The 23,430-nt window shown below is 39.9% G+C and overlaps 2 protein-coding genes and 1 long non-coding RNA gene across 3 annotated transcripts in view; all 3 read left to right on the top strand.

Annotated features, from left to right (window-relative positions):
• Positions 1-6,399, top strand: part of LOC109481777 (pleckstrin homology domain-containing family A member 7-like) — a 26,151-nt gene extending 19,752 nt beyond the window's left edge. Inside the window, exons 6-14 of the mRNA XM_019784368.1 lie at positions 361-416; positions 922-1,064; positions 1,499-1,608; positions 2,777-2,889; positions 3,307-3,462; positions 3,826-4,622; positions 5,061-5,252; positions 5,834-5,973; positions 6,367-6,399. Coding sequence (XP_019639927.1) covers positions 361-416; positions 922-1,064; positions 1,499-1,608; positions 2,777-2,889; positions 3,307-3,462; positions 3,826-4,622; positions 5,061-5,252; positions 5,834-5,973; positions 6,367-6,399 — 1,740 coding nt within the window. The remainder of the gene's footprint in view (positions 1-360; positions 417-921; positions 1,065-1,498; positions 1,609-2,776; positions 2,890-3,306; positions 3,463-3,825; positions 4,623-5,060; positions 5,253-5,833; positions 5,974-6,366) is intronic.
• Positions 5,065-17,801, top strand: LOC109481776. Its single transcript, XM_019784366.1, has 16 exons — positions 5,065-5,292; positions 5,834-5,973; positions 6,329-6,415; positions 7,009-7,109; positions 7,785-7,881; positions 8,327-8,428; positions 8,562-8,693; positions 9,308-9,388; positions 10,227-10,346; positions 11,077-11,187; positions 11,720-11,852; positions 12,453-12,601; positions 15,626-15,824; positions 16,413-16,513; positions 17,218-17,376; positions 17,625-17,801. The coding sequence occupies exons 3-16, from the start codon at positions 6,404-6,406 to the stop codon at positions 17,799-17,801; spliced, it is 1,674 nt and encodes a 557-aa protein (XP_019639925.1). The 5' UTR covers positions 5,065-5,292; positions 5,834-5,973; positions 6,329-6,403.
• Positions 17,802-18,190: 389 nt separating this feature from the next.
• LOC109481890 lies at positions 18,191-20,326 on the top strand. The gene is made up of 2 exons (XR_002140933.1): positions 18,191-18,326; positions 19,155-20,326. It is a non-coding gene; the product is annotated as an uncharacterized LOC109481890 (long non-coding RNA).
• Positions 20,327-23,430: the final 3,104 nt, after the last annotated feature.

Genomic DNA, 23,430 nt, shown 5'->3' with positions numbered 1-23,430 from the left:
GGTTCTTAGGGGGGTCCAGGGGTATGCCCCATAGTAAATTTTAAAAATTGAACCTTCTGAAATGGCATTTTAGAAGGTTCAATTGGCCAAATTGACATGTACAGATAACATTCCAGGGGAATTGGCTCTGCTAAAGGAATGCAATTTGCCACTCGTAATGAACATTTAAAAAAATATATTTGAAAAATAGTAACAAACATGATAAGATTTTACTTAAGATCATGTAATAATTAAGATCCATGTGTTTTATATTAAGATTATAATGCAGATGAATTTGTTGAGGACATTGCTGTCATCTGTATCATGGGTATCAAGCCTCAATTAGCCTTAAGCTAAAAACCTGATATCTTCTTTTTTCAGAATTCTAGCAGCAACAAGAGTCCAATGGACGTTGGTATCCTTGGGGGCACCTTGAAGTAAGTAATTCATACCTTACAAACATATATTGTGTAGTATGTAGCTGGTGAGGTTTCTATTATACCAGTTGTACTTTGGAATATCAAATAACATCCTTGCTCATGAACTTGGAAAGGATTGTCCACAATGGGGTTATATGAAACTTTTAGTTTGTTTCCCTGTTGTTTTTTTCTTCCTATGTTAACTTTGTCAATTTTCTTTTGTCACTTCTGGGTATTAAATTATTCTTTTGTAGGTGTATCTGTAAGTTTGCACACAGAGTAGGTTGACAGCATGTGGGTGGAGGAAGATTGACAGACAAAATGACAGGAGGTCAAAAGGTCATGGGAAGAAAAATGGTCCCGGAATGTGAAGCCAGGAGCCAGCAGGAATTAGTGATTAACATGGGGGAATTCAGGAAGCAGAGGACTGCAAACTTCTCTGGAAGTCTGAAATCTCGATATGATATAATCTTGATATGACGTGAAGACTTACTTAGTTGTTTCTTTTTTTCTCGGCCAACAGAGAGCGTAAGAAAGAGCCCCCCTCCCCCACCCCCAGCGGTTACCTGATGAGAGGCTGGTTGAACAAACAGGACCACGGACGCATCAAGTCCTGGAGGAAACGCTGGTTTGTCCTGACCAACCGCGGACTGCTCTACTACAAAAGTATGTTCAACTAGAAATTTAAAACTAGAAATTTAAAGTAACATCAATGTTTACCTTCACATGGTCAAGCCTAACAAACTACTGGGATTGCTCTGTTTATGCTTACAAATTTATATAATATACTGTATTTATATATGTGGTGACCAGCCCCTCTAATCCTATCCCACAACTTGCTACATAATGTAATCCAGCACCACAGGGTATCTGCTACAGCACCAGTTACTATGGAGGCGGTCCTATCGTACTAGTCACCTTGTTTGTTTGGAGAAGAAAAAGAAACAGAGCAAAAATAATGTATGTTTTCCTTTTGAAAAGAAACATAAAAATATCCAGAACTGATGAAGCCATTGTGACAAAAAAAAATCATATAACAGCCTCTATATTCTGCTTTTTTTAATTTTGGGATTTCCAACTTATTTGTAACTCATCTACAGATGAAGGAGAGAATAACCTGCTTGGAAGCATCGTTCTGATTGGCTACAAAGTGGAGGCTATCTCAGCTTCTCCAGACAAGAGTCGCAGCAGTCAGAAACACGCCTTTAAGGTAAGATGAAGCCTTTCTTTAAGGTTGATTAAAGAAGTAGTGGTAAATGGTAAATGTAATTAGTATACATCTTAGATCATGCATGCATGTTTTTTTTATCATCTCGATCTTTTTTTTTCCTTTCGTCTGTTTCTTGTTCTTTTCCATTGAATCTCTCTCTCAAAAAATCTTGCTTATCAATAAATGTACATTTTATTTATTTATTTATTTCATCATAAGACGCTGGGTAGCCCCATTCAGCTAAACATGAGTTGCACTTATGCATAAAAGTGCTTGAAGGCATAGCAGATTTTTCCACTTAGTAGAACTAATCCATGTTCAAGTTCAGGAAAGTGGAACACTTTCATATGGACTGAAATATTCTGCATTTGCTAGCAAATGCTGGCCCCAAAATGTTGTCCATTTAGATTCTTGCTTGACATTTCCTTGGAGACAATACAGAGCCACAGAGAAGGCTCTGACTCGCAAACCGAGCAAAAGTTAAGTGTTACAAGGCCCGCGCATGTTTTCTGCAGAATTTGCACACCTGTTCCTTGGTTTCTGAACTCTCTGTGAAAATACAAAAGTCCTCCATTCACCCAGCATGCTCCAGTGCAGACTGTAGTGTCCAATCTAAACCTAACCACAATGCACGCGTAACACCCCTCTTTTCAAATGGAACGGTCTGCTGACATTTTCTCTAGTACACTAGGTACCATGTACAAAATAGATAATGATTGGTATTTTCTTTTAGAAAAATCAGGCAAGACATTGTCAGTGATTCAGTTTCTTTGTCCATAGGTTCGTTCTGTATCAGTACAGCCGGTATAACCGCCCTTCGGCGTAACACACCAGCTTTGCAGGCACGCGGCACGGCGGCAGCTAGCTATATCACACCAAACGACTTGTTACACTCAATCTTTGCACATTTAATTGCAGGAGTTGTTTAAAGCTTTCTAGTGATGATGCCCCTACTGTGCTTGGTGGCAACAAGTTCCAGTCTACGATAGTTCTGGGGAAATATGAGTTTTTGAACACCTCAATTCTTGGTTGATAACTCTGATATTTGAAGGCATGACTGTTTCTCTTCTTTTCTGGGCTGGTATCAGATACGTAGTGGTTGGTACGTCCACCAGTTTATTCATTGAAATCGGTTACTGATATTCTCTCAATTTTGTATATTTCCCAGCTGACACATCCCTCACAAAGACAATACATCTTCAGTGCGGAGACCAGAGAAGACATGGTGAAGTGGCTCAAAGCCCTTAACGCTGTCACCACGACTGAAGCACAAGCAAACAGGTGAGGAATTGTGTTTGTTTATTTGTTTGTTTGTTTTATTATGACCTCCATTAGTGTTATTGTAACATAACTTTCACACTATTCTTCCTGGAGTACACTACTGTAACAATGCTAATAATTGAATAAAATAGAAATTATACAATTTATTAACAAAAAATAGAACAAAATTTAAAAGTGAGCAGAAGTCAGAGGTCATAAAGTAACTGAAGCATAATGTGGGTATTTTATACCAGGAAATACAAAAGTTAAAGTTCTTTTAATAGTCTTTTGTGTTGAATATGTTGTATAAACTTGAACTAGCCACCTACACAATACTTTCACATTGCTGTAGCCTACAACACGTAAAAGATAGAAAACAGTGAGTCCTGATAAATTTGTTAAAATGTTCTCAAAATGAATGTCTGTTCTCTTCCAAAGCACCAACAACGTGCCTTCTCCCGTGCAAAACAACAACCAGCGCGGGAAAACGGAAGACGGGGACGATGCCGGGTTTAACCTGAGGGACCGCGCCCTCCGACCCCGGGTCGTGTCAGCTTCCAGTCAGGAAGGGAACACACCGACGTCATCACAACAGTAAGACTCTGTTTAACACATACTTTGTAATACCACACCATTTTGATTTGTTGGTTCTCGGATTCGCCATGCTTCATTTTTTCTGATTTGCAAAAAAAAAAAGATTCAGGTTCTAAATAGACACCAAATTTTGGTGAAAAGCTCCTTATCTTCCTTGTTACAGTTTTTCAATCTTTCAATGTGTTGGTTTGATACCGGTAAAAAGTTAAAAATTCATTTTATTTTCTGTTGATTCTTGACTTAGATGAACTAATTTGTCACATGATTTTTTTCATTAATATTCTATGACAAGTGCTTTGTTTTGTAAGTATAGCTGACCATGTCATAATGTGTACTCAAATGTTGCACCCCTTTGTCTCACAGGTCAGCCCAGAACGGCTACCAGCCCAACTATCGGTCCCCAAATTACCAGGAGAACCGACAGAACTATGTACAGTACAGGCCCAAAGGCGATCGGAACGGACATGCGGCACCGCGCCCCGTAACGTACCATGCTGGCATGGCGATGACAAACAATGTGCCCGGTAGTAAACCCAGTTCCGTGGACACGGACTCCGGATACCACGGCTCGGAGCGGCGGCCCGTACAGAACTCGCGATCTGACTCGCGGCTCCTTCCCTATGCAAATGATCCCCGCGGCCTCTATCGAATGGGACAGCCGCCCGACCCCCGCACCGTTCAACGTTCGGAGTCCTTGCAACGGTTGCAGCAATGGAAGTCCCAGACCCTGGAACGCCAGGGAAAATCGCGGTCCGACTTGTCCACGGTCGAGGAAGTCCCCCGCGCTAACTATCGCAACTACCAACAGGACAATGGTTCCAGTTCCAATTACTCGGCGGAACACCAGAAAGGAGTGTACCCGGACTCGTACAAGACGTTACCCAGACACACGAACGTGGCGGAGCTGAGTCCGAAATACAACGCCGCCCCTCCGAGCGAAGAGTCGTGGCACATCTCCACCTTACCGCGTAGTACGAGCAGCGGGTACAAGGCGGCGCAGGACCAGTACTATCAGAACTATGTACGCAGCCAGGCATGGCAGCACAACACACCGGCAGACCCGAAAGAGCTGAAGAGGGAGGAGTCCATGCGTCAGCTGTCGGATTGGAGACAACGGACTCTGTCAAGTACAACGTCACAAGGTTCAGTTCCGAGTTCAGGTAGACTCTCATTTTATCTATCCCTTCGTCTAATTATTTGACCATTACGATACCACACAGAACCTTACAACCAGTTTTTGCCATTCTTTTTTTGTTTTCTGTTCATAATGTTTCACTGAGTGTTACCCAGATAGACCAGTTCACTCAATTTGAAACTTCAAGCAGGAAAATCTAGTTTACCAAGCTCCAGATCTCTTCCCCTTCAATTGGGAAATCATTGTGGAAATCATTTTAGTAATTAAATCAAGGAAATTGCATTTCCGTAAAAAACACAGATCAACGTCAATGATCTTTTAGTATCTAAATTTGACTCTCTACTTTATCACACTCAATGTGTTTGCACACTAGTGCCTTTCTAGTCAATATATATATAAAGTTGTTGAGTCCTTTCAGTTAACGTTCTTTTAGACTATTGTATGTTGTTGTTTGCTTCCATAGGCCCATCCCAGAGCAGAAATTACCAGGATGTCAGAAGAAGGGAGCCGGCAGACGCGGCGCGTAAGGTCCGGCCGACGTCGGAACACTTCAGGTTCCCGGAGACGAGATCAGTGGACGCCGTCATGAGAGAGTCGCGGCCCGTGTCGGCCCTTCCTACCCCCCAACCTCAGGTGTGGACGTCCCCCACCCCCCGTACGACCCCCCCTCCCCGCAGCCTACAGGCACCAAGATTGTGAGCACTTGTCTACATAGTATTACATCTACATAGTATTACACTCCACTTCACTATAACAACCTTCTTTACACAAGGAAATTGTTAAAAGCAATTGGATGGATTTTGAAAACTGTTATTTCAGTGTCTACAGATTCCGTTAGTCACTGACAGCAAGTGGTGTCTTGTAGCAATTTCCTTGTGTATCTCTTTATCTGGATGTCTCACCTTCTTCGATGTAGCAAACTTCTTTACTCACAACCAAAGGAGTTCTACAAGCAGACTTGCAGACAAGCAGTTTTGCTCAGAATGTTGGAAGTATGGATCACACTATAAACTGTTCGGAAGCCATTGACATTATTTCCTTTATATCGATGTACTTCGTACATTCCACAGCAAGTAATTTTTCATCAGACAGGACGTGGGAAGTTCAAAATTTGTCAAGAAAAAAAGACGTTGGAAGATTCTTCAGAGTCCAAGGACAATTAGATTTGGAGTCTGCGGAGGATGTCATCCATAGAATTTACTTGCTGTGGCCTAATGTATATCTTTGTGTTTGTAGATGGAGTAGACCAGCCGGATGCTGCAGTCAGCAGAAACTACCGCACGGCGGTACAAGAAGCCCCCAAGGTGTCTCACGCTGCCTATAACCACGTGCCTGAGACCAAGACGGAATCAAATGATGATGCTTACAGTTTGGGGGTGAGTACAGGCACCAGTGTTTATGTGATTGGGCATGAATTATAACAGATTAAAGTGGTACAAATGTAAGTCTTGATACTATATGAAATTCATTATTATACATTCAGTTTAAAGCTTACAAAAGCATTAAGGTACAAATTTTAAAGAACCTTTGTGGCAACTTGAACCTTGAATGTTGACATCAGTGATGTTGTTAGTCCTAATATTAGGTAATATACTATTTTTTGTAAGAAGTCCTTTTTGTTGTAACAAAATTTCCTAGTCTTCCAAAAATGTAAATCTTTTTGCGCTACTGCTATGTCATAGAAAAAATGTTTGACAAGGTGTTTTTTATTTATTCTTTTTTTTGTAATAGGACATTGATGATGTGTTTGCCAACGAAGTTCCCCCCAGTTCACGACCCAGCTACAAACTGACCTCATCTGACCTCATGGGCAAATCAGTAAGTCAGGGTTTTGACTTCTAAGGAAGGCCTCTGGATCTAGTGCTCTTAACCTAAATTCATGTTTAGGAACTGGTTCCCAACATTCAGTACTGTTGTTGTTTTTTGTTACTTGAACCTAAACATAAACCAAAAACTAAAAAAACCTAAACCAAAAGTCCGGAACCAGTCCAGCAAACCGGTATACAGCACTATTAGGATCAGATGAAAATTTGGTGTGCTCGCTTTGCTTTGTACTCTTACCACAACAATTGTTGTTCTGCACATACAGTACCATCTATGTAGCAACCTGTATAGGTACGATTTGGGGGTATTTCTCGTGCAATGCATCACACCGCAGCGAAACGCAATGAATGCAGAAGTAACTCCCACTGCAGGCCAAAAATTATTGGGGGTCTATGATCTAATTAAGACATGAAATTATTGAAACATATTGTGCCAGGAATGCCAGCAGGACAAGGGTTGAAACAGAGACTTGAATTTTTTACCAATGTGCTTAGATCTCTACACACATCTTGCCACTAAGAACTGTAAAAAAAAAAGAAAAATACTGCTGAATCTCATGTTGACATGTTGCCCCCCTCCCCCTCCAGCATGAAGAGCTGACCCTGTTGCTGATTCAGCTGAAGAGAGACCAGGACCAGCTGGTGGAGGAACACAACGATGCCCTGTCCAAAATGATGGCCTACACCAGGTACAACCTGCCATTCCAATGTTACAGAACTTAGTCGTCTCCAATTTTACCTGCACTAACCTGCACATACCCAGTACATGGACCAGTGCAGGTCAGGTGCAGGTAGACATCAGAAATACCTGCACAGCTCCAGTTTTACTTGTACTAACTTGCACTACATAGGTGGTAATTGAGCCCATGTTTAGAACATGTTTATTCAGAGGAGGCATCTGCAAAAATGAGGCTTAACATGTTGTGACAACAACTGCTAGTTGTGTATACAGACAACAGAATCAGATGATTAAACCTCTGCCATATTTACCCAACAACCTGTTATGCAGGAAGTTGTGGCTATTACCGGTGCTATTATCACCAAGTACTGTCAACCACTCTATATTTCACATGTATTCTGATTGGTTGCCTATGTGTGACAAGTGAGTCCTACATGTATTCTGATTGGTTGCCTGTGTGTGACATGTGAGTCCTACATGTATTTTGATTGGTTGCCTATATGTGACATGTGAGTCCTACCTGTATTCTGATTGGTTGCCTATATGTGACATGTGAGTCCTACATGTATTCTGATTGGTTGCCTATGTCTGACATGAGTCCTACATGTATTCTGATTGGCTGTCCATGTCTGACATGTGAGTCCTACATGTATTCTGATTGGCTGCCTGTGTGTGACATGACCAGGGCTGGTGCGAGCGGGCTCCACTCCCCACACGATGAGGAGGAGAGATGGAAACAGTACGAGGAGCTGAGGAGGAAGTGTGAGGAGTCAGAGAGAAAGGTACAGATTGTAGAACGACAAACTATTCACTCACTCACTCACACACTCACTAATTCCCATAGCTCAGGGAGCTGTAGGGGCAACATACTTGTCAACCAAAGTCTGCCACATTCATTACTAATTTTAATTATAGTTTATTATTAAACTTAAAGAAGGAACTTGTGGTCCTGAACTGCATCCTCATTACACTGTGTGCAACCTTTTAATTCGGTGTAAAGGATACATGTACATGATATCTGAACGTTTTCTAAATCTCTTCCTGTGCAAATGCATGGTATGTCATGTGTGCTAATACCTGTAGGATTTCTTGCAAAACCAATGCACATTCAGTTGAATGCGCAAAGTTTGTTGGTTCATTTCAGTAATTATTTTTACAGTTATTGCTGTAAACCACCTATTTTGTTGTCATATACATGTCTTTCATGCCACAAAATTGCCCATGCAGCTGAATGCCAGTAAGCCCATGCTGAGCCTTGTATCCAACATGGTGAAGTTAGGAGACCTGTACAACACACCTGACAACAGGCATAACAAACAGTATGACCAGGTAAGACATTTTAGAATGAAAGTTTGCTGTGACAATTCCATACATTCTCCCCTGAATCTGTTGAAATTTGGAAATGACAACTATGAACAAAGAGCTTACTGTTTCTAACTGATGTTTTAATTTTGCACACCAGTTTGGAAGGCGGACCAACCCCGAGCTGACCAATCGTGAGCAGTTTGAGTTCAGCCGACAGCTGGAGGAACAGCAGGTGGGAACAACTAACTCCGGTCTGCAGCACAGCCCCAGTGATGACAAGCTGGTCAATGTAAGTACTGTACCTGCAGTACTGCTACTTGGCAATAGGGGGCATGTGTGCACTGTAGTGCATAAAGTTTTCTCTTTGAGCTTGGTTAGCTCATTAACTACAGGTCTGCAGCACAGCCCCAGCGATGACAAACTGGTCAATGTAAGTACTGTACCTGCAGTGCTGCTGCTTGGCCATAGGGGGCGCATGTGCACTGCAGTGCATAAAGTTTCTGTTTCAGCTTGGTTGCTGCCGGTCAGTGAAAGTATTGGATCTGCAGTGCTGCTGCTTTTCAACAGGGGGCATGTGTGCACTGCAGGTCATTGTATAAAGGTTGAGCTTGGTTGGCTCAGGAAATTCATGCTTGAGTACAGCACATAAAGCCCCAGTGATGACAAACTAGTTGATGCAAGTCTTGTAGCCTTTCACCTGCAGTGCTGCTGGTGAACAACAGGGGGCATGTGTGCACTGCCATTGTGGTGTTGGAGCTTGGTTGGATCAGAAAATGCTGTCTGACTGAAGCACAGCCCCAGCAATGTCAAGCTTGCAGTTTTACCACAGCTAAAGCATAGAATACTGTGTTATCTATAAGACTAATTTGAATGAAAGTAAAAGTTTGTCTGTTGTTTCTGCAGATCAAGTCGATGAGAATCCGTGAGCTGGACGGCCACATGCAGGAACTGACAGCCAGGGTGACTGTTCTCAAGGAGGACATGGTATGCAGACTTCTCCTTTTTCTTGTGACTTTTTTGCCTTAGTATAGAACACAGTAACACCAGTAACATCACAACACAGTAAAACCTGTGCAACCATCACTACATAATGATGACCACCTGGACTATGTCACCACTTTTTGTAGTTCCTTAGATAAATTTTCCCATTGACACAAGTCTGTCTATTAAGTGATCACCTGTCTGCATAGACAATATTTTATCAGGCCCCTGAGTGGTCTTTAGGGGCATTTCTTGCATTTCAGAATAGGACTAAGAGTTGTTGATGCTAACAGTTGATAACAGTTGATAATTGTTGATAACAGTTACTGATGCTCAGATGAAATTAAATGTTTAACTAAGGCCACACCAATTTAATTTCTTGGTTAATGGATTCGTCCGCTTTGTTTTTTTCTGATTTGAAAATAAAAATAAAAAATTGCAAAATGTTCATATTTTGCCCTGAACAGTTGAAAACAGTACTTTTCTTCCTAGTTGTTACAGTTATTCCATCTTTCAATGCAGTGGTATCATTAAAAGTTCAAAATTCATTGTTTAAATTTTGAACCAGTCTGGTGTGTTGACTTCATGGCTCCTATCGTACCATTTTGGGCCATAATAGGATGCTTAGGCCTGTTTTAATTTTATATTTTTTTTGCCCGCCCGCTCCATTATTTTTCTAGAAAAATCCGTTAACCAAGAAATTAAGATGATGTGGCCTAAGGTCCTCTTTAGCAGTTAACAAAACCACTTCTAAAATGTGATTAATCAAGTAATTGTTTTTATCGTTACATAGTTTTTGTAGTTCTTGTGGCTAACAGCTGTTACCATTCTGTTATAACAGGAGAACCTGGAGAGAACGTTACACTCCACCAGTAAGAAGATGTCTCAGTACCGTGACCAGCCGCACGAGAAGGACCGCTACGCCAGCCTGCAGGCCGCCATCCAATCAGAGATCAGCAAGGTTAGGGCTGACCTCGCACAGGAGTCAAAGGTGATGGTTGGTGTCTTAACTGACCCCCCCCCCCAAAAAAAAAAAACAGGTCATTGAGAAAGAAAAAGAAAAGAAATGGCAATGGTGGCATTGTGGTTAGGGTTGTTGACTCAGAATCAAGAGGTTCTGGGTTCAAACCCCTGGCAGGTTCCTACATTTTTGTAGATGCTGTGCCAATGAAAACCATGTCAATTATTTGTTTGGCAAACTGTAATGATCAGTAGAGGAAACAAATTCCACAAAGTATTATACCTGTCAATAATGAATGTGTCCCCAAAACATGTCCCCTGACCAGTGCAGGTTAGTCGCAGGCAGGCATAAGAAATACAGCTCTAAGCTTACAATGTATCTGCACGGCATGTTGGCAGAACACGGATTTTTCACATTTTTAGTTGGATGTTTGATCAACATTGCATCAGAATTTTGCCCATTGCAGACAATATCTTTTCCCAAGGAGCATTTGAAAACTATGGACGGGATGTCATCTTTAAATATGCAAAATAAAAACTGCAACCTCAACCAAGATGTTTTGTTGAAGAGCTAAATGTGCAGTAAATTACTGGTTTAGCACAGATGCAGTATGTTCTGCCAACATGCTTATCTGCACTAACCTGGACATACAGGTGATTTTTTCAAACATATAGTCAGTTTTAATTTTTGATGTCCTAGTATCTAAGACATTTTCTTGATGTACCTGTAGAAGCTGGAGGCCTTCTCTGGAGAGCATGGCCAGCTGAGTAATGAGCTGAGAGCCGTACACAGTCGACTGTGGGAGGACTCCACTTCAACCACAGCCAGTTCTCCATCTAAGGTACATGTACTGAATTATCGATTTGCTGTGGAAACACATTTGTAGCCTTGGGAAGATGCCATTCTCGTGAAAATAATCAGGGATACATGTAGATGAAGTGTATAGTACATGACCAGTGTACTCTAAAATTCTGTTTCGAAGTTTAAAGCTTGCAGTTGACAGTGACGGCATCTCTTTGGTATGAAATTACCTTGGACTATTTTATCTTAAAAGTTAATAATATATTTTCCTCTCTTTAGTTTTACATGAAGATCTTTTACCCACAAATGTAGAAAAACACACTCAATGCATGAAAGGATGTGCCTGAGACTTTCTAAAGTACAGTCAAAACTGGGGACCGATAAAAATCTGATCTCTATGTGAACAGGTGGTCACTATAGACATTCTAAATACTTGTGGCAATGGGAAAAATTATCTGAGAAACCACCAAAAAAAAGCCAAATTGTTCAGGTGGTCATTCACTTGTACAGGGTTGACTGTAATTTGTATAGGAACCTTGTTGTGAACTGTGTTATTTTAACCTGGCTCCCAGGCATCGGAGAAGGCTGCCATGAAGAACCGTCTGCAGCAGGACCTGGCCCATGTACAGAACATGATGACAGGCCTGGCACAGCAGAGGGACAGGCTAGAGGGGCACTTCAACTCCATCAGACAGCAGTTCACAGGTAACAATTACCACCTTGTCAAAATGTACAGTCTACAGTATTAGTCCTCCGTCTTAAATGTAATCTTTCATATCAGCAATAAGAAATCCCCCAGCCATAATTTTCATAATATAAAATGTATGTTTTCTTTAACACCATAATGTTCATTTGAGGGAAGAAACAGAGTCTATGTCTCCTCCATTCCTTAGGTCACAGTCCACTCAGTGTTTTGTAGCCTCGCTATATGAGGCAGTTTAATAACATCTCTTTCCATATCTTTACACACTGATATGTCTCTGTCAAAGATGATGGATTGGGCAAACTTTTTGTCTGTCATGATGGCAAAGTTCCATGAAATGATACAAAGACAGGGGCTGTATAGAACACTGGCACAACATTTTTTAACGTATTCAAACTGCAGTAGAATTTTAGTTATCGCAGGTATAAATGCAACGTAACAATTGTTGATAGTCTAAGAGTATCTAGCAGTGCAGTGTAGTTCTTTAACCTTATCCCTGCTGCTTAACCCCATAACAAGTCAGTTAAAATTTTGTGCCAAAAGACTACTTTAGCAGGCTGAAGGTTAAGAGAAGCTGATCTGTACACTGTATTACATCACAGCAGGAGGAGACGGCCCGTTTGTGGAGACAGACCTGGACACGGGGATCCAGCACGACCTGCGAGCAGGCCAGCAGGCAGAACGGGAACCCGGGAACGACACTCATGCTCGCGAGGAGGCACAACATCAGAGATCTGTGCCAACCATACTGGTGAGAAAGTCATTACCAACATGTGTCAGTGACGAAAGGTTGTGGAGATGCTACCTGAAACATCTGACTGTTTCCAGAATCATATCCAGTTACTTGAGTAACTGCACTACCAAAAATGCCAATCTTGTTTTTCTTCAGAGAAGAAAACTTTTCTTCCACTGAGAAAATTATTCTTCACCCAAGAAAAAAATCTTGTCCATGAGACAAGAATTTCAAGAAACTGCATTTTAGCATATTTTTCTTGTGGTAAGATTTCTTTTCTTATGTATCTTGAACTAAATATCCTTAGAATATTATTCTTGCAGTAAGAATTTCTAAGTTTTCTAGAAAACAATTCTGTACACAAGAAAAGATTTCTTGAACTAAGATCTAACTCTTCTTGTAGCAAGAAAAATATTCTCCCCACAAGAAGAGATTTCTTGAACTAAGATCTAACTCTTCTTATGGCAAGAAAACCATTCTGTACACAAGAAAAGATTTCTTGAACTATGAGCTAACTGTTCTTGTAGCAAGAAAACCATTCTCCCCACAAGAAAAGGTTTCTTGAACTATTATCTAACTCTTCTTGTGGCAAGAAAACCATTCTCCACGCAAAGAAATATTTCTTGAACTAAGATCTAACTGTTCTTGTAGGAAGAAAACCATTCTCCCCACAAGAAAAGAAATACAATGTATATAGTGCTACCTAAATATAAAACAGACAATAATGTATAGCAACAAAATGTTATTTTGAAAAGCATTTGGACAGTATAGAGATGTTTATTATCACATTGATTTTTGTACAATGTATCTAATTAAAAATATAAAATCAGTCCATCAACATTCTTGGAATGGAAACAGTTTAACAGTAACTTTCAAAATATTATACGATGTAACTAACAAGCCATTATGATTTCAGAATACAGATCGTATTACATTCTGATCAGAAGCATATTCAGCAAAAACTGCAGTTTTCGCATTATAGAATTGGCAAAGTCACACCCTTTGGAAACCTGAAAAACAACAAGAAAGACCTGTGTTAGTTTGCATGCGAGCACTGAAGGCAACAACTCAAAAGAGGATGCTAAAATACTATTTTTATTACTTGGAGTAAACAATTTAGAATTATATCATAAAGCACTGTAATAAACTTTACTATACAATACACCAGAGATATATGATTTGACTTTGAAATCCAACCCCAATGGCGTTGTAACAATATTTGGGCTATGAAGTACTAAAAACAATGTCAACAGATCTTATAGGGTGGGGAGGGGGGCGCACTTACCTTCAATCTGTTTGGTTTCATGCTTTTTCTGTTGCAAAGTTGGTTTCTTCAGCAAGCTGACCACGATCACCATTGCTTCACATGTACACAAGGTCCTTTTTGATTTCATTTTGACTTTAAATCTGACATGAGTCAGTAACTGACAAAAATAAGTAACCAGCGCGGCTCCCACATCTGACTTATGTTCAAAACCCCCTAACTGCATTCTGGGATTTGAATCAACCAATCAGGGGTTTAGAAAAGGTCACATGACAAGAAAAAACTAGAAAAAAGTTCTTACATCATCCTGAACATTACCAGGCAAAATAAGAATCATCTTTCTTAAACTTTCTGGTATTTTCTTAAATGTCGCTAAGAAAAACAAGAATGGTCTTTCTTAAACTTTCTATGGAAGAAAATCAAGAATGTTTAAGAATATAATACTAGCCATATCTTCAGCCTAATCAAAGATCAATTTTATATTAGACTTTCTTGTTGTTTTTTTTCCTATCAGTATTTGTCAAGAAAGATAAGAACTTAATTCTTGTATTTTCTTAAATGTTGCCAAGAAAAACAAGAATGATCTTTCTTAAGCTTTCTAGTCAAGAAAAACAAGAAACCTTAAGAAAGAAACACTAAGCAGAGCTTTATTCTAATAATAGATTTCGATAATTAAATTTCTTGTCTTTTTCAATCAGTGTTTCCCAAGAAAGACAAGAACCATTCTTTTATCTTCTTAAACATTGCTAAGAAAAACAAGAATGGCCCTTTTCAATCATTCTCGGTAACATGAACTAGAAATTTTTTTGACAAACACAAGAAAAAAAATCTTAAATCTGACCACTTTGATATCAGGTAAGAAAGAAATCTTCCATGGAGATTAAATAAGAAAATTTAACTAATTCTGAGGGAATTTTAAGATTAAAAGAATTTTAATCTTGTAACTTAGAACCTTCCCTAGAAATATTGTCTTTACTAAAGAAATTTCAAGATTACAAGAATTCTAATCTTGTAAGTATAAAATAGAATCTCCTCTAGAAATATTTCTTCACCGAAGAAAAATCAAGATTTAAAGAAGCCTATTTTAGAAAAATTATCTCCACTCAAGAAAAATGAGAAAATTGTTCTTGGTGCAAGAATGTAGGTATACAGAAAATTTATTTTTTTCTTATTTTTTTCTTATTATTCTCCCCCAAAGAAAAATTTTCTTCCCATGAGAAAATAAGAAAAACAAGAAAAAGCATTTTTGGTAGTGTGTTTTTGGCACATCGTATTACCTGGATGTCTAACCTTCACCGACGCATTACCGAAATACTTGTGTAGCCTCCCCCAAAAAAAACCACCAAACTAGAAACAAACACTGGCTGCTAGAAAATCTGTGCAAAGGGGCTATCATTTGTGCACCTTATTGTCTTCCTATCATCACATCCCTCTACGTATGTATGTCTGTCTTTCAGTAAGTTTTTTTCTTTCTTTTTTTCACTTATTCACAATTATATTTATTGAATATTAGGCAAGAAGCACACTCAGTTGCTTATGTGACGCCTTCTACTCTAGTAGTTTAGTAAAGTTTCTAGTAGTTTTAGTAAGTTTCTATCTTGTGAAAATGAGTGCAATTTTCAGAAACAGTCCAGACAACAAGTAGAGGAATGTGATCTCTGTAAGTTTATATTTAGTTGAAATATTAACTGGGCTATTTTTCTTCAAAATGTGTGTGACATGTCATGACATGGTGTAGTATTTTTTAAATATCTTATGTTGAATCCATAACCCCCCAGGTACACAAGCCTGACAACAGTGCAGAACCGTCGCAGAACTCTGGTGTCCATAAGAGCTCGCTCAGCGTGCGGCAGCTGAAGAGGGAGTCAGCGGAGCGGCGCTCACGGGACCGACAGGGCGTCGGCGGGGAGACAGACGGACACGAGAGGTCACGCAGTCCGCCCAAGAGGAGCAACACTCTCCCGGGAAGACCAAGAGGTACAGTAACTGTAATTTACTTTGTGTTCATTGTAGCAAAAGTTCACGGTCTGAGAAAAATGGACATGTTCACAGAACTATACATTCATGGTGGCGACAGGTGCAGGAAAAAAAGAGTCCAGGAATTATTTGTTAACTGTAATGATAAGTTCATGGTACAGAAGTGACAGTGAAAACAGTGAACATACAATGTAACAGTACTGTGAAAAATCAGGAATTACAGTAAATTTATTTTCTAATCTGACAAAGGTTTATGAAGTTAATGTATGCTAATATCCTTCCTGTACCTTCCACACAAGTGTGTATTTAACTACCTTACTTTTTCCCAAATACTGTGTGCTTATTGGAGAAAAAGTACCATTTTAAGTCTTTGATATGACTCTGCTAAGTGATCAAACCCATGACATACCAAATGCAAGGTGAACACTGTACCCACTGGGCCATAGCTAGGGTAAATGGTTTCCTAGCAATTGATTGAAGTTATTGATAATAGTACCCTAACATCTAGTTTGTTGAGCTTTCAGTGATTCAAAATTTCAAAATATCTGATTTTCTGTTTCATCTAACTGTCTTTGTTTGGTTTCCCAGACCAAACCTTCAGCAGCATGACTGCCAGGAGTCTGAAGCGTGTGTCTCGATCCAGCAGTGACGTCTCCCGGCTCAGAATACCATCCACCTCTTCTTCTGAAGTATGTCCTGTACTCTGTCGTACAGTTTTACTTCTCACTTTTCTGCATGTTCACATCAAGAGTTATTAACTTCGCATGTTATGCTTTTGTTTTGTTTATTTTTTACATTAAGGCAATGGAAATCCCAAGGAGACCATACTTGAAAGCCAACAATAGAGCCACCCAAATTTGATAGATTGATTCAGACTCACAAAAACTGCCTAGTCACAGTGAATTTGTTTGCACTAAAGGGACTGTGGTCACAACATTTTAATAAATTGAGTGTATATATAGAATACAGCACGGTGTATTTTGTATCACCCAAAGTACCAGCCTGTCTGTGGGTCAGACTGCCCAAAGGCCGAGGGAGGGCTGGGACCAAGGGTGATGCAAAAGATACCGTATTGTATTTTATTCACTCAGAATCAGGTGTCATACCCACCCGAGAAGATACACATTTCAAAGTGAAACATGCCAAAATTTGGTGTCTCTAAACAAAAAATTGTAAAATGTAACAATATCAATTCCAACGTCCGAACATGGTGTTTGAATTTTTGAAAGCGGCACACTCGGCCAAAGGCTCCATTTATTTTGTTTTACGTACATGTAGCTGTGTCTCCTTGGAATTTCCAATGCCCTGAGCACCATGTCTTAACTTCACATTAACCAGCACCATGTCCAGGTGACTAACATGTACGTGTGTGGTGTGTGTGTCTCCCGCGTAGGGCGGGCGGAGACGGAAGCCCAGCGCGGCGGAACGTCTGTTCGGTGATGGTGGTGGGATCTCGCGCAGCGCCGTGGATCTGAGAACCCTCGGTCAACATGACCAGTCCGGCCGGTTCAAAAGCTCTAAGAGCACTTCTTCCATCCTGAAAAAGCCCCGGGTAAGCTGACTTTACCCTCCAGTGGGTGGTGTACAAGTCATGCTGATTCTCTGCTTTCAGCTATACTGAATTTTTGGATGACTTCAGATAAAGAAGATAAAGCTCTGTCAGACAAATCTTTAAAAAGCTCATGCTATATTTGTTGCTCCATTGTCAAATTTGCTGTTCCTTCTAGTCCCTCAAGGACTTTAACGAAAGCTACATTTTGAATAACATGACATATGTAAATTCTGTTGCGTAACTTACAGAAGACGAAACCTCGGCCGGATTTCTCAGCACCAGTGGAGCCGTTCCATGGCAGTGCGGACGCGGAGGTGACCCAGCCAGAAAACAGCCCCAAGATCTTCGAGACTGACGTGGAACCCGTGGAGTTTGATCTGGACTGGAATAGAGAGGTACATAGACATAGACACAATGAGAATTGAACTGTTCTTCAACTCAAAGAAATTAACTTACCAGAATTTTTGACCAAATCTCTCGGTCTTCATCAGCTTTTTGACCTGACTGCTGTAGACACATGATTTTTTCCACATGTGACATCAGCAAATAAATCCAAACTCAAATAAAAAAGCCTGTATCAAAAAAATAAGAAAAAAAAAACGATGCCTGGGGGTATTTGCCCTCTGTACCTCCATACCAAATTTCAGGTCATTTGGCCCGAAAATGGAGAAATTGAATCCATTCAAAGAATTGGCAGGAGAAGAAGAAGAAACATGATAAAAACAAACAATTTGTCAACACTACGTGGTGTTGGTGAAGCCATAAGAATGAAAACTTTATATTCAATTCCTTTCTCTGCCCTATCCCCAGCTGTTACCCCCCTCCAAGACAGTGCTGATTCCTGAACGTTACGTGTCGGACACGGAGTCTGAGGAGTCACTAACGCCTGAGGAGCAGGCTCAGCGCCGACGCAAGGCAGCCAAGTTCCAGAAGCTGCTTTCCAACTACAGGTATGGTCTCACTTTTTGTTACCTAAAAAGTCAAGGACATTTGCAAAAAAGTATCATACCTTCCGATAGATAAGTAAAGTTGGTCCCGTAGCCTTTTTGAGGCTGTACTGCCTGTAGGGATAGTAGGTTGTCAGTCCACGGTGTCTAGGGCTTGGTATTGGAAGGAGAGCCCATCCCACTCTTTCCTCAACCATTTACTTCCCCAACCAAAGTCAGGTACCTGTTTTACACCTGGATGGAGTGAGAAATAATGCTGTATTAAAGTGCATTTTTCAACGACATAACGTGGACGTGTCAAAGGCCAGGAATGCAAGGGATAAAACCCATGACCTGTAGATCTCTTGTTTGCTAATATGTAATACTATGTAAATTCTGTCAGGCAACTTGGCCATTTGACGCCACACTACCTTCCAATATTATGCAAGAAAAGTAGAAAATAATGTGTGAATTATGCATTTGCTTTGCAAGTGGTACCCTTCTAGTTCATTAGGGCTAGAAAAAAAATGCTGTGTAGGTAGGGATTGTCTTTTTTTTCTTTCAGTTTGGGGGGACTTTAGTGATCTCTAGTGATCCAAATACAGTTGCATAATGTCAATGTTCGAAAACTGATGGTACAATGTTTCATCACTCAGGTGTTGGATCATGGAGATAGAAAGGGTCGATCAGCTCAAAAAATTTATGTCCCTTGCAGGGGTCCAACAAAAAAAGGCTAGGGTCGGCAGTTTTTTCTAGGATCGGTTGGGAAACAGGAAACACAACGTTTTTTTTCCTAGGCTTCACTGTAACAACAAAATGTTTTAAGATATTTGCCTTTCCTCCTGACAACAGCATGCAGGACCTGTCTAAAGCCAACTCGGAGCGAGAGAAGAAGGACCGCGCCCACATCCTCTCCGTGCAGGCCGCCCTCGCCTCGCAGGTCAAACAGGAGAGTCGCAAGATGGCGCGCTCGCCGCACCTGGAGCGCAAAAACTTCACCGTTCCCGAGGACAGAGGCACATACCTGTAGTGTAGAATATCTACTGTTGTAGCTCTAGTAGCAGGGCAATGGAACTTCCTATGGGGCCTGGTCACATTTGGTGTACAGTAGTTGTACGATAACTGCAAACCAAGAGCAATCTTGGGACAGTTGTGCTTGTGTTTGTTTCACAACTGGTGTGTTACGCCTTTAACGCACCAGTTTTGTACACTTAAGTACAAGCTGCAGACCGGCTGTAAGGTTTGAACCACTCACACCGGGAAGGACATCTACTCAAGAAGTATGGTGGGTTCTTTAACGTACTTGGGCCAGAGGTGTGGCTCTCTTCAAACATGCGACCTCCATTTAATATCCTATCCAAGGGACATCCCTAACCGAAGCTAGGTACTCATTTCCACCTGAGTGAAGTGAGGAAAGTCGTGTAAAATGCCTTCCATAGGCAAAAGATCCAGTAACATTGTAGTATTCGAACCCGGGACCTCTTGGTATAAGCCGAACACGCTACTGTTTACGCCACTCAACCCCACTCTCATACAAAAATTCAACAGTGTTAGAACATTGTCAGTTGCAGCCTGTTTTGAAATTCGACAACATCAAAATCGTACAACCTACATGTACAATGAATGTGACCATTCTGGTAAGACTTTACTGTTGTTGCTACTGTCATGCCAATATCCTGAAGGAATGGAGAAATTTTTACAGCAAAATGATGCAGCTCCTATTGTAAATTTAGGCTTTCATAATGCAAGAAATTTTTCAAAATAAAAATTCAGAATTTAGACATTGAAGTCTTCAATTGAAAATGGCAGCTTGAATTGATTTTTAGAGAAATGTTATTCTTAGTCTAACACAATGTAATCATATATTCAATACAAACTTTTTAATAACTCAAGGGCTCATTTTAAAGTATAATATAGCCCACAAGGGACCAATGGTTTTTATCATGTATACAATGTAGGTTTGGGTTGACTGAAATGAAAAAAAAAAATCATTCTACTTTAAGTAGATAAACAACCAGGAGAACTCATTTTAAGAAAAAAACTGTGAGGTTTGAAAAACAAAATATGTATATAAAATACTGTTGGAAATTCTGCTATACTTGTAATAATAACTAATACGGACTAATGAAGGTATAAAATAATGATTGTGAATTGAGTAGTTTGGATTCTACTTAGATTCTACTAAAATCTCTGGAACGTCACAAAGAGCTAGGACTTGTAAAACTTACTTGTACTGTACATGTAGTGACCTCCATTCCAAGTGCCATTATAAAGTAGAAATGCAATTGCCCTGACTTGCTTCTAGCATTGCTATTAATAATGCTCTAACTTATAATGCTGCTTTCAACTCCTTTTAAGCAATACAAGCCAGTTAGAACATAGTTGTATGTTCTCTGTGATTGGACCTGGGCCTGACCAATGACAGACCCTGTGACATTAGGCAGAGCAAGGATTTTCTTACAAGACCTCTGATTGGATGGATCTGATTGAGGTAGAATTTATCTTTGACAATAGATGTAAAGCTGATACATATTTTAGACTACAGTTGTAACATATTCGGTATGTTTTAGTGAACATGATCGTTTGTATATCATATTTGAACTGTGTTGTCATGTCCGCATAAGGTTGAATAGAAACCTTTAAGACAACATTATAAACTGTTGTCGATAAATTACAACATGGTATTATGCATAACCCCGGTCTAGGTTTGCAAAGCCCTTTATTTGTTTCAGACAAGTTTGGCCGTGCTACTCCATTTAAACAAAATCCAACAAACATCTAAAACCATTGTCGTGGCCTTCGCTAAGTCTTTCATTGTGATAAAACAGACAAACAAATAAACAAACAAAGATGGGTAGATGGTAAACATATTAATGGTAAGTGTATATCTGGGTACTAATTTCATATAGAGCAGAAATGATGTATAACTCTGAATGCAAACCATCACAATTAAGTGGTGAAAATATAGTTTACAAGAATGATGTCCTGAAACAAGACCAACTACTGTGAAGTCTTACATACATGACATAGTGATGTAGTCAAGAAATAACAGCAAATTCTAAACTTGATGTTAAGATTGAAATGTTCTTTACTTATAATGTACTTAAGGCACTGTCAGTGAAAACTCTGGGGCAAAATTAGAGCAATTATTAATCTTTATTCTAAAGAGCTGTAAACTTAGTTTTGTGTTTACATATACATGTATGACATGTTGATTTAACTGCTATTGTTGTGCGTAACACATACAGATTCACATGAAATTATTATAATCATAATTTCCAAGTAGATGTAAGGTCTGGCCCAGTGTTGTCCATGTCACCCCCACCCCCAAGGTTTTCACTGACATGTGCATTGCCTGTATATCTATATACTAGAAGATAGTCTATAGAGAATGGATATATTTGTATGACGTATGGATTTTATGTGATATCTAGAGCCTAAGTATGCATATGGGACAGACTGTACTTATTTTTAACAGAGCTTGCCATTTTTTACAAAGACATTTTTAAAATCTAAAAAAAAAGAAGAAATGGAAATGAATTGTAGATACAAAGATGCTTTTATTTATAGGTGCAGGAAGATACAGAATTGGTTGTGTGACTTTTCTATAAAATGGTTCTCGTAGAGAACACTTTGGAAGGTTAATTCTTTATACTATTAGAAGGACATAAAGTGCTGTTAAAAGATTGGACTGGAACTTTTGGATGTATTTATTAGGTGTTGGAAGTGCCTTAGACAGTTTTATCTGAAAGAAGAACAGCTTTTAAACTGCCAGTGAATGTATACTGTAGCATGATTAGCTATTGTTTAATTTCTGACTGAATGGTTCATTCCAGAGGGGCATTTTTGGGTTTTAAACCAATGGGACACCCCCTTGGTTGCATAATGGGATGTTCCAAGTGTGGGAATGAATGAACCAGTTGTCAGTAGTTGCACCAGGACAAAATGATGTAATTAATTTTTACAACAAAAGGGTTTTAAGATTTACTTGGAGACAACTGAATTGTAGTCCTTGTTCCAGAGCTGCCTTTTTGTTTGTTGTGAAGTAGAGCTGTGGAGGAAGAAGCAGCTTTTTTTGTAATATATGACATTCTCCCTCTTGCTTCTGTGTGTTGTCAATGTCATAGAATCTCATTTAGAGTTGTATAGTGTGTATATGTGTGTGTGTGTGTGTGTGTGTGTGTGTGTGTGTGTGTGTGTGTGTGTGCATGTGTGTAGCATTTAGCACCAAGGACAGGTATTTTTGTGTGTGGTTGTGCGCGCTCATGTGTGTGTATGTGTGTGTAGCTATAGTATTCAGCACCAAGGACAGGTATGTTTGTGTGTATGTGTAGCATTCAGCACCAAGGACAGGTGTTTTTGTGTGTGTGTGTGTGTGTGTGTGTGTAGCATTCAGCACCAAGGACAGGTATGTTTGTGTGTGTGTGTGTGTGTGTGTGTGTGTGTGTGTGTGTGTGTGTGTGTGTGTGTGCACGCTGAAGATAGGCTATTGACAGAGAAAGTTAGAGAGAATCTCTATCGGCATCAGTAGGAAAAGTGGGAGTGGCTCATGAATTGTCATGATGGAAGGGTTGAGCAATCGTTTCTCTCCTTGCTGGTAAATGCTTTGACAATGGAACTTAAATGATCTTTTTCTGAAAGTATTTTCTGCATATTTTCAGCTGCGATCATGTTTCTTTCAGGTTCCAATCGGAGTGAACTGGCTCGGTACATCGGAAACATCACCTCTCAAGAGATTACGTCATAGCCTGGTACGTCATGACGGTACGGTACATCGCGCCGCCTGTCGAGTTTACATTGCATTGCAAGTGCGTCATCCATTCCATGACGTCATACTTGGATACTCGTAACATGCACTCCGCCCTCCCCGTAGATGTTTATTACCTTCGGGAAGAAGGTTGTATTTCCAATAGCGCTTGTATGTATTCATGTATGTGGTTTAGCATGATAACTCAAGATAAGTATCTTAGCTTTATGATACTAGTAGTGTAGTTCACTGAGTTCTAAAACAGAGTAGGATCTCTCTCTAAAACAAACAAACATTTTAGGAGTCCTGCCTCTGTTAGAAGTGTACCATCTTGAATAATGTGTGTTCTATCTAGCATAAATCGCTGACGCTGGTACTAGT

The sequence above is a fragment of the Branchiostoma belcheri genome, unplaced genomic scaffold (genome assembly GCF_001625305.1).
Source record: "Branchiostoma belcheri isolate BF01 breed outbred unplaced genomic scaffold, Haploidv18h27 scaffold58, whole genome shotgun sequence".
Classification (NCBI taxonomy): domain Eukaryota; kingdom Metazoa; phylum Chordata; class Leptocardii; order Amphioxiformes; family Branchiostomatidae; genus Branchiostoma; species Branchiostoma belcheri.
This window is presented reverse-complemented; position numbering and strand designations above follow the sequence as displayed.